General features: G+C 47.0%; 1 protein-coding gene across 9 annotated transcripts in view; it reads left to right on the top strand.

Moving 5' to 3' along the window:
• Positions 1-780: 780 nt before the first annotated feature.
• The window catches only part of KATNAL1 (katanin catalytic subunit A1 like 1), a 38610-nt gene continuing 26881 nt past the window's right edge, over positions 781-12509 (top strand). For 2 of the 9 annotated variants that reach the window (XM_056327187.1, XM_056327181.1), the window contains exons 1-2: positions 781-915; positions 8783-8958. In XM_056327187.1, the coding sequence (XP_056183162.1) occupies positions 8822-8958 (137 nt within the window). In that variant the 5' untranslated portion in view covers positions 781-915; positions 8783-8821. Of the gene's footprint in view, positions 916-1407; positions 1806-2181; positions 8959-10235; positions 10458-12509 lie in introns of those variants that run through there. The other 7 variants (XM_056327184.1, XM_056327178.1, XM_056327186.1 and 4 more) reach the window with 5 other exon arrangements.

Below are 12509 nucleotides of genomic sequence, written 5' to 3'. Positions count from 1 at the left end.
TCCACATGATTTTGAGGGAAGCGAGATCTGTAGATATATGAGTGACACATTCACACATGCTGTATTGTTTAAGAGGCACACTGAGCTTTTAGTTTCAATCCCTGCTCTTTCACTTGTGTCAGCTAAACGTTTCTGAGAACCCTATTGCGAGATACAACCTCACGCTGCTACCTTAAGGTAACGACAATTGACATTTTCGGGAGAAATCACGTGGCATTCTTGGGAGCCATCACAAGATCACCATCAGTGGGACACTCCCAGAGCTGTCACAGGGCAGCTCCAGCCGTAAGGACTCACTGCAGCGGTGCAGCTGCGGGCAGTCAGCTCAGATCCGCTGGGACCTGCGGGCTGCTCCTGCCTCCCCGTCTCCTCCGCCTCGCTCGTGCCTGCGGCAGCTCTGCAGGATCGGCCAGTTCTGGAACGCGATCCCGCTGAGCTCCGGCGATGTTTCGGAGGGGCATGACTGGCTTTCCACCGGATCAGAGAGCACGCTCGCCTCGCCAGATGGCAACGTGTTACTGCGGTGTAAATAACCAACAGGAAAGCACAGCCACGGTCAGAGAGGCAGGCAGGACCGCCCCTTTCGGTGGCAATACGGACACGGGCTGGCTTGCACTGACGGTGAAACGCCATCCTCAGAGGTCCCCAGCCGCACCGCTCCGCTGGCGGGCCAGGCTGCCCGCGCTCGCTGCGGGGCACACGCTGGAGAAGCGGCGGCGACGCTCACTGTCGGCGGCGACACACACCGGGCGGTGCCGGGCACGGCTGCGGTCCGGTCACAGGCAAATCCCTGCATCTGTCCCGTCACCGTTACACTGAAGCAACGACACCCGCCAGCGGAGACGGTGCCCGGCCTCGGTGCGCGCCCCCGCGGGGGGCAGGCGGCCCCTCCCGCCGCTGAAGCGAAGCGGGACGGTTCGTACCGGAGGCGCGTCCGGCCGCCGGCCCCCGCCCAGCCCGCAGCCGGCCCCCGCCGCCGGGCCGCCCGCCGCCGCGCTTGGCCCTCGCCCTGCGCCCCGCCCGGCAGCTCCCGGGCACAGATCCCCCGGGCACCGCCGGAAGGCGGGCGCTGCCGCCCCCGGGCTCGCAGCGGGATGTCCCTTTGTGTGAAGCTCGCCGGGACAGCGCCGCCCTCTCCTCCCGCCGCGGCGAGGCCGAGGGGCGCTCCGGGGAGGCCGCAGCCTGGCCGCCCGCCAGCTCGTTCCGCAGCGGGCCCGGCACCGCCCGAGGGCCCGGCGGGCTGCCGGTGGGGGCGGGGTAGCGGGACGCCGCGCCCCCCCCCTCCCCGCGCCCCGCCGCCGCCGCCATGGCAACCGCCCGTTGCCACGCGCGCGCACCCCCCACCCGCCCCGGCAACCACCCGTCGCCGCGCGCGCGCGCCCCCCCCGCCCCGGTCCCCTCACCCCCCCCCTACCCCGCTCTGACAGAGCAGAAGCGCTGCGCCCCCCTCCCCGCTCCGCTCCCGCCCGCGGACACGCACCCTGGCTCTCCCAGGTAACGGCAGGGCCCGGCTACAGGGCGGCCCCTCACGGCGCTGCCCGGGGCGGGCGGCGGCTCGGCCCTCGGCCCAACGGCCGCCGTCCCGCCGCGCCGAGGGAGGTGGCGGACGGAGGGGGGGAGTAGCGGCGAGAGGCTGGCGGCGGGCAGCGCCCGGCGGAGCCTGCTGGGAAGCGTAGTTCGCGCCCCCCCGCCGGGCGCTGGGGACTGAGGGGAGAGGCGGCGGGTGGGAACTACAAACCCCAGTGCGCTCGGCTGGGGGGGGAAGGGGGACCGCGGCTGGCCCCCGCGGAGGGGACTGTTGTGAGGTGGTAACGAGGGCGCTGAGGGGATTTGTCTCTCCGGAGCCGCCTCTGAGGGGATGGTGGGGCCGGAGCGCTGCGGGCGGGGGGCCCGGCTGGCCCTTTGCCGCTGCCGGGGGCGGGGGCTGGAGGGAGGGGCAGCGTGGCGGGGGAGCGCGGTGCCTGCGGGGGTGTGGGCGCAGGGGCGGGTGCGGGGCGGACCGGGGCGGGGGTGGTGCAGGAGGAGGAGGAGGAGGAAGATGCTGGAGGAGGGGCGGGATGCGAGGGGGGGCGGTGGCAGCCGGGGCGGGGCATGCGGCAGGCCGGGTGGAGGGCTGCAGGGGGCGGCGTGCTGCGGGAGGAGGGAATGCAGGGGTGGGGCTGGGTGGCGGCAAGGAAAGGGTCGGATGCTGTGTGGATGCGAGTGGAGAGGGCTCTGCTGGAGGCTGAGGAAAGCATACAAGGAAGGGGGCACATGGGAACAGAAGTAGACCGATGAGAGGGGAAAGATCTGCTGGAGAAAGAGTGGCTGAGCAGATGCAAGGGGAGGGCTGTGCAGAAGGCAGAGTAGATGGGAGGCTGGGTAAATGGAGATGGAGGAGGCAGTGGTCAAAGAAAGCCAGGAGCTGGTGGCCCTGGAAAGTTTCCCCAACCAGTTTACTTCATAGTTCGCAGTTTCATGTGACCTACTGCACTTAGGCTCTGTTGAGCTTCTTGCCCTAGGTCATCTTTACGTGCACAGACATAGTGTTACCTTTTAGAATAATTCTGCTTCATTTCTATTGTGCCCACGTTTCTGTCACGATGGCAGTGTTGCTGTTTGTCTCTTTCCCTTCTCCGTGTCCTCTGATGACAAGTTATAGTGTTATCCTTTATCTTGTATTCTCCAACAGGCATGAGGGGGAATAAAATTACAGTTCCTGTGTTCCATACCATATTTCAAATATACATATTTATGGTTGGCATATTAGAGGGAGTTATTTTTTTCTTACTGAAAATCTGTATCTTAAAAGGATCAATGCATTAGTGCTCCCTTGTGTATGCTGAATATTGAATGTCTATTCCTTATACAGTTTCAAATGTCACAGACATAGGTTTCTTTCCAATGGATGTTTGATTTTTATTGCAGTTGAAGGGTTTTTTGCAGTTTCTTTTTTTTTTTTTTCATTCCACCTACTCCCATGTCAGATACATGCTAGGCAGGCTTAGGCTTCTTGCAGCTCCTGGTACATGCCAGGTGCAGAAGTGATCATTGCTGCTGCAGCATGCTTCCAGGGTGCTTTGCTCTTGGAGACTTGGGCTTATGAGCAGGTGATGGAGAGGAATGGATCCTCCTGCCCTGAGCTATTCACGATCATAGAATCGCAGAATGGTTTGGATTGGAAGGGACCTTAAAGATCATCTTGTTACCGAAAATTGTAACTAAGAAAACTCTCCAAACCAAATGATAGTTTAGAAAGCTGACAGTGGTATATTGCAACACTGGGTGCACAGGGCATATTTCCTCCTAATGTGCACACCAAGTGACTCGAGGGCACACATTATATACAATAGAGTACTTGGCATATTCATAGTACATTACATATTCATTTTCATTTACACAGAGGATTGGTTACAAGTTTCTTGCTTCTAATGCAAATTAGTATGCATCCTCAGACAGCACTAAAGTTTTTTAACTAACTACACATGCTCCCCAAGTGGGGTTTTGCCCTCTTTTGCGGGGGAGCTATTTGAGTTGGAGGTCGCGATTTCTCGCTATGACAATTACCTTTGTCCTGTTTACTAATTCTCTGTGTATTGTGACACCTTATCTGCTTGTCTCTTCATTTGGCCAGAACTTTCTCACTTGGAGATAATATATATTATTGTATATTTCTGCATAATATAGATAATGGTGTTCTTTTCACTATCTGTTCTTTGTTTCCCAAGGTTGACTCCCTTGATTAGAAGTCCTTTCATTCATCAATTTTGACGACTTTAGAGGGTCAGCTTGACCTAAACTCTGTGCACAGATTTGTTTAACATATAGTTAAACACTAAATCCAAGTTTGATAATCCCAGAGTTTAGGCAACAGTCTAGTCCCAACTCCCCTGCCCTGGGCAGGGACGCCTTCCACTAGACCAGGCTGCTCAAAGCCCCATCCAGCCTGGCCTTGAGCACTGCCAGGGATGGGGCATCTACAGCTTCTCTGGGCAACCTTTTCCACTGTGTCACCACCCTCATGGTAAAGAATTTCTTCCTAATATCTAATATAAAACTACCCTCTTTCAGTTTAAAGAGTTTTATCTCAAGATTGAAAAGCCAATGGAAGACAGGGAAACAACAACAGGCCTTTGTCTAGTTTTCTGTGTAAATAATTGAGAAGTTCTTCTAGGGATTTGCTGAAATCTGAAGACTTGATGCCTGTAGCACTAGCAGCAATATGCATATAAATGTATATTTAAAGAATATATAGCATTTTGTAGAACAATTTAAAAACAGAATTCTAATTAAAAAAAACCACATTCATAGTCCTAAAGAGGCAATTCTTTGGAATTCAGAGGGGAATTCAAAGGATGGAAAAGTATTCAGGCCTAGATTCTGATCATATGAGTCAGGGTTATAAACACGTGTGAGTCCATTAAACCTGCAATTATTCATGGAAGGTTTATCTGGGTTGCAGATTGGCTGTGCTAGGAATGTAGCAGCACCAGAACTGAACTGTTGTAGAGCTGATTATGGTCTGGCAGGGCTCATGAGCTGCAGTGCTGTGGGAACATGGATATGCCGCACTCGGGATCAGGTGCAGAAGCAGTTTAACTGCCTTTCTTGGCACAGAAACTGACCTAATAAACACTTTGAACCCAAGCTGGCTCTGCACAGACCCATCTTGGGAGCCTTCGGTGGCATGTTTGCTCAACCAGAAGTGCTTACACGTGTGATGTGCAGAAAAGCCAGTGGCTGCACAAATGGCCAGAGGGATTATTGATTTGGGCAGAGTTCCACTTCGTTGAGGTCTGGACAGGCCCTGCAGAATCCTTCAGGTATCTGAGCCCTGCGTCCTGTCAGAGGAGGGATCAGTCACCTCAGGGCTGGTGCCACCTGAACACTAGCTTGGCTTTGGTGTGGTACTAATACCAGAAGCCCTGGAGACTGTGCTAGAGAGAAGAGTGATGTGTGGAGCCAGCCTGGGTCCAGCGGCCTAAGATGGAGAGCCTAGCAAGCCTCTCACTGCCTAAATTGCCTGTGTACAGAGTTACGCTCCCTGGAGTGCCCCATAGTGTCTGTTGTTGTTGGTTGGTTTTGTTTCTGTTACCCAGCCTAGCCGATGACACCTTGTTATCCTGAATAGTGGTGGTGCGCCCCTGTGGATATGCCTGAAGCTGGTACAGGAGGTGGTCTGGGGAAGGATACATTTTGCAGCCAGTTTTAGGGATAGCACAGCCATTTCTGTTTCTTCTCTTTCTAGTTCCTCAGAAAATTGTAGTTCAAAGGCTTTGAAAATGGCATTTCATTCTCCAGGGTGTTTTCTGTTTGGTGCAATAGTATGTTATCTCTAATTAAAACACTGGCCAACTGTTTTGTGGTTTCTTATGTATTTGTGTTTACTGTTAACTTGTGATGAATGTCTTCATTTGAAGATATTTTTTTCCCCACTTGCATTTAAAGTAACATTCAACTCTGTTTCAAATTAGCTCTTGGAAGATTCCACACAGAAATAATTTGAGGCCTGTGTGCATGCTGCTTCTCCTTCCCGCTTCCATACACGTTTCCCTATTAACTCCATGTCTGCTGTTTCAAAACAGAGTTTCAATGCAAAGAAGCCAAAAAACAATGAACAGAAAGCGCTTAAGTGAATTGAAAGATCCCTCAGTGCTGGGTTTCATGCCACAGTGGGTGTGTATGCTTTATCTGGTGTGTGTGCTGCTTTGAAGTGACATGTCAAACAGGGAGTGAACACTCCAATGACATTACCTGCTGCAACCCCCAGTGCTGCTGCTGTGTTTGCAGCCATTCTTGTTGCTGCTGCTGCATACAGCAAAAGGGAAAAAAAAGAGCACTGGCATAGCACACTTCTTGTCTTTGTTTCAAGAAGCCATTTAAATGTAGTTTCAATCCAAATCTGCTGGAACTGAGCCTCGTTCTTATTTTTATATACATATATTTTAACAGGAGTTGTGATCCTGTGAGGTAATGATCATTAGCTTTCACAGCAGTCCATGGGACCACAGCTGCAAGTTTAAGCAAAGCCAAGTTAACAGGGAAAGATAAATTTGGCTGTGGAACTTGGCAAGCCTTTTGTTTGTTTTTTATCTGACAGCAATCAGTTAAAATGTTGTTTTTGACATGTGAACGTAATGCCTGATAATTGTCTGCAGCATCAGCGATTGCTTCTGAACAGGGACAGTTAATTACCACAAATGAAGACCAGTTGTTCTGCACCGAAGTCCAAAATAAAAGGGATAATCTTTCTAATACAGCAGGAAAGACTTATTTAAATTTTTTGCAGTTCATTTTTAAAAATCAAATAAAATACATCAAGAACATGAAAAGGAAACATAGTCTGTATTTCAGTTAGAAATAGACTTCTGTAGGCATCTAGTAAGTGTTGCATGTCATGCAGGGAAAAAAATGCTTTTTTCTTCTGCTGATAATATTACAGTCAGTATTGCAGTTTATGCTTTTCCAGGTAAGGTATTGTCATATTTTTGCATTTCTCTATTTTAATAAGTTTTAACTTCGAAGAGAAAATTAAAAATAGGATCATTGTACTATTTTAAGTGAAAACACAATCAAGGGAGAGGAAGGTGTTTGAAACTGGTTGAATCTGGCTTACAGGAACAATACGGCCTTAAACTAAGGAGGGCAGGTTTAGATTAATTGTAAAGAAAAGCTTCCAAGCAGTAAGAACAATTTGAGAAAGGAACAGCTTCAATGCATTGCTTAGACTCTGGTAATAGAAATGGGTGCACACAAAAAGTGGATAAATCCAAAAATCAAAACCTCATAACTCTGGAATTTTCTTCCTTGCTTTGCTCTGTGGGGCAGTTGACCTGTTCCAGGATTGTGCAGTGGAAGAGGGCCATCCTGGCTCTATTTCGTAGGGGTGGAGAATGTATAGTCATACCTCAGGACTGGATTTCAGAACATGGTGCCTAACAGCGTTGCTGTCTGTCTTGTGACGTTATTACATCCTGCCCAGAAATTTATAACAGCCCATGGGAATGATCTGGAAGCTGAAATGTGTGGCATGGCACAAGGACAAGTAAATCTTCAATGTATTTTGCTGCGCTTGGTGGAGTGCCAGCCATGGTGTAGCAGTACATTCTTGTCATCAGTCTTCAGCTACATGGAAGCTGTGTGGCCTGTGGGTTTAAGTAAGGGTAACAGGTTTCCATGGCTTAGTTACAAGGAGCAGGAATGAAGAGGTAGTGGAGCAGACCTGGTGTGCAGCTGCAGGTAGCAGTAAGGACCATCAGTTTGGCACTGTTGAGAGGCAGAGTGCATGTTTGCTATAGGCAGCGTTCAGCGAGGGCAGAGTGAAGGTTATGTGGATATACGTTTAACTTGTTGTCAGAGGTGTGAATTTTGCTAAGCATAAGGGAATACAAAGGCATAAGATACATTCCCCTTAATGCCGTCTTGATCTTGTCTTGTCTGTTCTATAAAAACTACTAAAGTTTTTACAACCAACTAGGATTTGCTTCTCCTGTTCTGGCTTCTCTCTGCTCCTGCCTGCTCCGACTGCATGCACTCCCATACCACAGACTGTTTTTGCTGTGCAGCCAGAACTGTGCGCTGCGCCAGGCCCTGTGCCCCGCTCTCTCCCTGTCTGCCTCTATCCCTCCTTCCCTGTTTTTTTCTCCACCACCTTGGTCTTGCCAATCCCTTGATGCAGCTAGTTGGATGACCCTCCCAAGCTGGCCTCCTCCCCCTTGGTCAATGCAACTCTCTGCATTACATAGCTATGAATTGTAGTTTTTTATTTTTGATTTCCAGAGGTTTATATCTGGCTGAATGTCAGGGACGCCACCCATCCTGAGTCAGAGGACAAGGGAGAGGAATTGATGCTCTTTTTGTGTGGTAATCCCACATCACTTTGAGTCATGTAGGATTCAGATAAAGGAGCAGGCACTGCTTCAATCTTGAACCTTAAATACAAACCTAGCTGAACAACACAGCTTAGTTTTGATTGTGTGGTTTAATACTGCTTTCTTGAATGGGTTACTGGGAAAAGTTGGGCTATGGGTTTGCCTTAAAGTCACACTGTGATTTACTACTTGTATAAAGAATGTTAGTAAAATCTGTAAATCTTAAATTGTTTTGGGGACTAGGGGAAGGTCGTACTTTGGGATCACTGTTTTAAGGTGTCTTGAATTTGGATTGCTAGCTCTGCCATAAATCCCAAAGTGACATGTTAAATTTAATGAAAAAAATCCAACTCAGCATGTGGATGTTGGAGTACTTTGAAAGAATATTTGAACAGAATGAAGCTCTCAACTTCGTCTATAGTAGAGCTGTCATTCAACCATATCGTAATCTCATTAGGGTGAGGGGTCTTGAAAGTGCTGAGTGCAGACTTCCCTGATGCTGGTTGGCACATTTAGGCATGTATGTAATACAACAGTATGAAAAGCAATTTAATGCCTCGTGTGATTTGTGATTCACAGGTTGATGGCTGCTAATACATTGTGGTGATCTACAAATTAAAGTTTGGCTTGTTAGGTTCAATGTGGGCAGGGCATTTAATTTTCTTGCATTAAATAGGATTGGGGCCAAAGGCAGAAGAGAAGTTGTGGGGTTTATCACTATAAAAGAGTTGTGATTCGTGATCTGAAACCTGAGGCTAGTGAAGAGATACACCAGAGCTAAATGGTTGAAAAAAAGGGGGACTGGCTGGGAATGGGGGGGTGGAAAAGATACAATTCAGCTATGAGAGAAAAAGACAAAACTAAAGTGTTACAGTCTGAATTACTCTACAGCATGTAAAATTCATTTTTCTGATGATTATATTCTCCTTTAGATTTCTGAGTGAAGATGAATTTAGCAGAGATTTGTGATAATGCCAAAAAAGGAAGAGAATATGCACTCCTTGGGAATTATGACTCTTCTATGGTATATTACCAGGGTGTCATCCAGCAAATCGAGAGACATTGCCAATCGATCAGAGATCCAGCACTTAAGGGCAAATGGCAACAGGTAGGGTGAAATAAGGTTGCCTTTATTCTATTAATTGATATTTGCAAAACACACTATACTTCCCAAACCTTTTAAGATGTAGAGCATGTATATTTCAATTGTTTGCAACACTTCTTTTACAATATTTTGTTGATATTTATGGCAAAATATTTTTGTGGTGTATTCAAAAGGAATTCTTTTGTTCTAATTGAATCAATTTTTTGTTGTTTTCACTTAGGGTGATTGGCTAATCCCTGGTTTGTTTGTGTGTGTTTGTATACTTTGGAAAGCTGTTTTGCTGAGGACTTCCTTTTGCTGTTCTATCTTTTGACCATCTAACGTCCAGTAAACTAAGATGTGAGTGGATGGGTTAGCATCACTAGAATGGTTGTCTGAGTAGCAAACTATAATGCTACCGTGTGCAAATTTGGATCAGGTTTCTAAAATTCCAATACTCTTCTCAGTCTTGCACACATGCATCTCCCTACTAAACAGAGTACTGCTGAAGCCAAGGAAGTAATCTGCAGGTGAAGTGTAAGAATCCTTATTTAGCACTTCCAGTATTTGAGTCTTCCTTACACTTTGTGGTCCCATTTTTCATTGTGCAAAATGTGTTCCATAAAAAAAATAAAATAACTGGAGGATAAACATACAAAGCTGTATTCCAGAACAAAGCATTCATGTTGCATAAATATTATGTTTCGAAAGAAGAACATAACTCACATAAAAGATGTAATTTTGCAGTAAGTAGCTGAAGAGATGGTTTCATGAAGAGTTTTTCTGAATACAGTATGTTTAAATGATGTCAGTTAAAAACAGAAGCAAATTTTTCCCTTTTATTGTAGCAGGTGCTTTGGATATGGTTTTGTGCTTGAAATCTGGCACTAACAGAGTATTTTGTGTACAGATAGTTACAACACTGTTAGCAATCATTTTGTAATGCAGTACTGTTCATAGGTATTTATCATAGAACAGCAGAAATCTGCCTGCTTATTGTCTGCAAAGCATGTGTGTGTACAAGCAGCAGTGATAGTTCCTAGCTTTTCTGATGATGTGATAAACTGAATGTTGTATAGGAGATGGTCAAGTATTTGTACTCAAGCTTTTCCCACGCCAGGGCACGCTGATACAAGGTATTCATGCCCCATGTGTGACCTCAGTTCCTGCCAAACTTGTAGCTGACGTGAAGGTAGATCATAGGCTTTCCTTGTTCTGCAGCTGCATCACTGCATTGTCTTCACTTCTAGTATTTAGTGTTTCCTCTGGTGACATTGATTCTTCCATTCAACTTTTAACAGCTCTTACCTTATGAAGGTTACTTCAAGTCTCATGATGTCGTGTGTTGTTTGAACTGCTTCAGAGAAGCCTGTGCACCACAGAATGCATGCTATGCTTTGGAGACAAGCCTCAAGTAAAAAAGGACCATTGACACAGTTTCCAGGATTATTCCCTGGGGAGGGCAGCTGGCTCCTTAGCAGAGGATCTGAAGTTGGCATCGTCTCAGAAATTATCCCTTTTAGGTAAAAACAGAATGGCCCCTGACTGTGTCCCATAAATGCTTTAGAGAACTGTCCCCAGAAAGATCAGCAGCAGGTGGGGTAGCGTCTGTCACGCTGTGCGCTCATGTTAATTCTGAAACTTCCCAGCACAGTGGTGGCAGATGAGCTTTGTCAGAATATTGCTTTGCTGTTACTGGTGTCAGTCTTGGCTCAGGGACAAACACCAAAAAGTCAGAAGCGTGATTAAAAAACTGAGAAATGCTTCATACACAGGGTGTTTGCCTTCTCATTCATTTATGGGACTACCCATAGCACTGGGAACTAAATGATACAGCTGTGAGAGCAAACGATATAGCCCTGGAACCACTAGCTTTTCCATACCTCCACCTGAATTGTTTGGTGAGACCTATAGAAGTAGATTTGCTTTCTTACCGACTCTTGATATATAATTGTTGTACTTTCTCACTCTATGAGACAGACTAAGAGGGAGTCTGATGATCTGGATGTTAGCACTACTTTCCAACTCCAACAGCAGCTACATCCAACCTGTCAGTCACTTTCAGTAGCTGTCTGACAGACAGCCTGTTCTGAAAAAAATTAAACTGAAAGTTGGATCACAAGAAACACTCATTCACAATATTAAAATAATATTTAGATTTTCCTTTAGATCATTGTCATGAAAGAATTATGACATACATATTGTGTAAGTTTAGCAACATTCAGGTCTAACCCACTTGGTACCAGTGATATGCAGAAGCAAAAGACTCCCATACCTATATGCTTCTTGCAAGTGGCACAAGAAGCAAAGCAACTCTTAGGTTAAGGGAATGAATGTAGTTGATTTTCATTTGAAATTGTGTCTCCTCTGGCATATGGAACTAGCCTATTCCTTAGGTTCTTCAGTTTCTCCATTCTCTGAGGAAGGTATCACCAGTACCTTTTGGAGGTGGGTTCAGCAATCTCTAGCAGACACTGGGCAGGTAGAGCTTTTACTGTTGGGAGTGGTGCACAGAGTGAATGTGCATATAGATAAGTGCTCGAAGAAGAAGATTGTTACTTAAGTCAGTTTGTTTCTGAGATGTACTCTCTGCATTCCCATTCACAATCTTGAACCTCTTGAAGAGTTCCTGGGACGCCAATGCTGAGGGGATATGGCAGTATGAAGCATGCCCTTCCTTTCTCTACTTTTGTGCACAGTACACAAACAGGATGTTTGTCCTATGGATACTTCTGAGGCAGTGAACTCAGTTTCAGGTGTTTGTGTACATGTTCCTTCATAAAATAGGAACACTCACATGAGTAACATCGCAAAGAATAGTTACAGCCGTGGCTCTGGAGCTGACCAACTCATACCTGTTTTATGAACCATTGTTCTCCCTATCTGGTCACTCCTCTACAGTGGATGCTCCATCATGAAGAGGTACCTCATGCTAGGTGGATTTGGTTTGTTGCCTTGTGTACAACACAAGGTTTTTCCAGCAATTTATTGAGCAATGCAGAGCAGAGGTGAGCCAGAAGTAGTTGGGATTTTAGGTTAGACTCCCAAACACTCTTGATCTACCTCTCTTTGTGTAGGTGTCATTGTTTTCAAATTTCTACATGTTGGTCTGGACAGAATCATATTCTGTGCATGTATTTGATGGCTTGCATTTCATATCACACCATCAGACAACTTCAGCTTTGCAACTGAGCACCCTGATTTCAAGGGTTCTGTGCGCTTGGTGCTGATAGTTAGGAGGAGGAATGTGAACATGTGTCATCTGCTCCTCTGGGAGCAACTGGCTTAGTTCCACTTGATGCAATACTGCTTCTAGGACTTGAAACTCAGCACTGATGAGGTGAGAGGGATTGTGTTACTAGTCTGGCACAACCTGCAGAATTTCAAAAGGGCAAAAGATGCATCCTAGAGGGTCCACCGAAGCAGTGGTTTGACCTCCTCTGACCCTTTGGAAAATTCGTTGTCATCAATCATCTGATAATTAGCTTGACTTGCGGATATCAAAAGTGACCTGCTCTTGAGACCCTTACTTGTTTTGCATTCAGGGAGTGCCCAGCTTGCTCTTGGGTGGCTGA

This window comes from Falco biarmicus, chromosome 2 (genome assembly GCF_023638135.1).
Source record: "Falco biarmicus isolate bFalBia1 chromosome 2, bFalBia1.pri, whole genome shotgun sequence".
Lineage (NCBI taxonomy): Eukaryota > Metazoa > Chordata > Aves > Falconiformes > Falconidae > Falco > Falco biarmicus.
The sequence above is the reverse complement of the archived record's forward strand: the minus strand, read 5'-3'. Positions and strand labels throughout refer to the sequence as shown.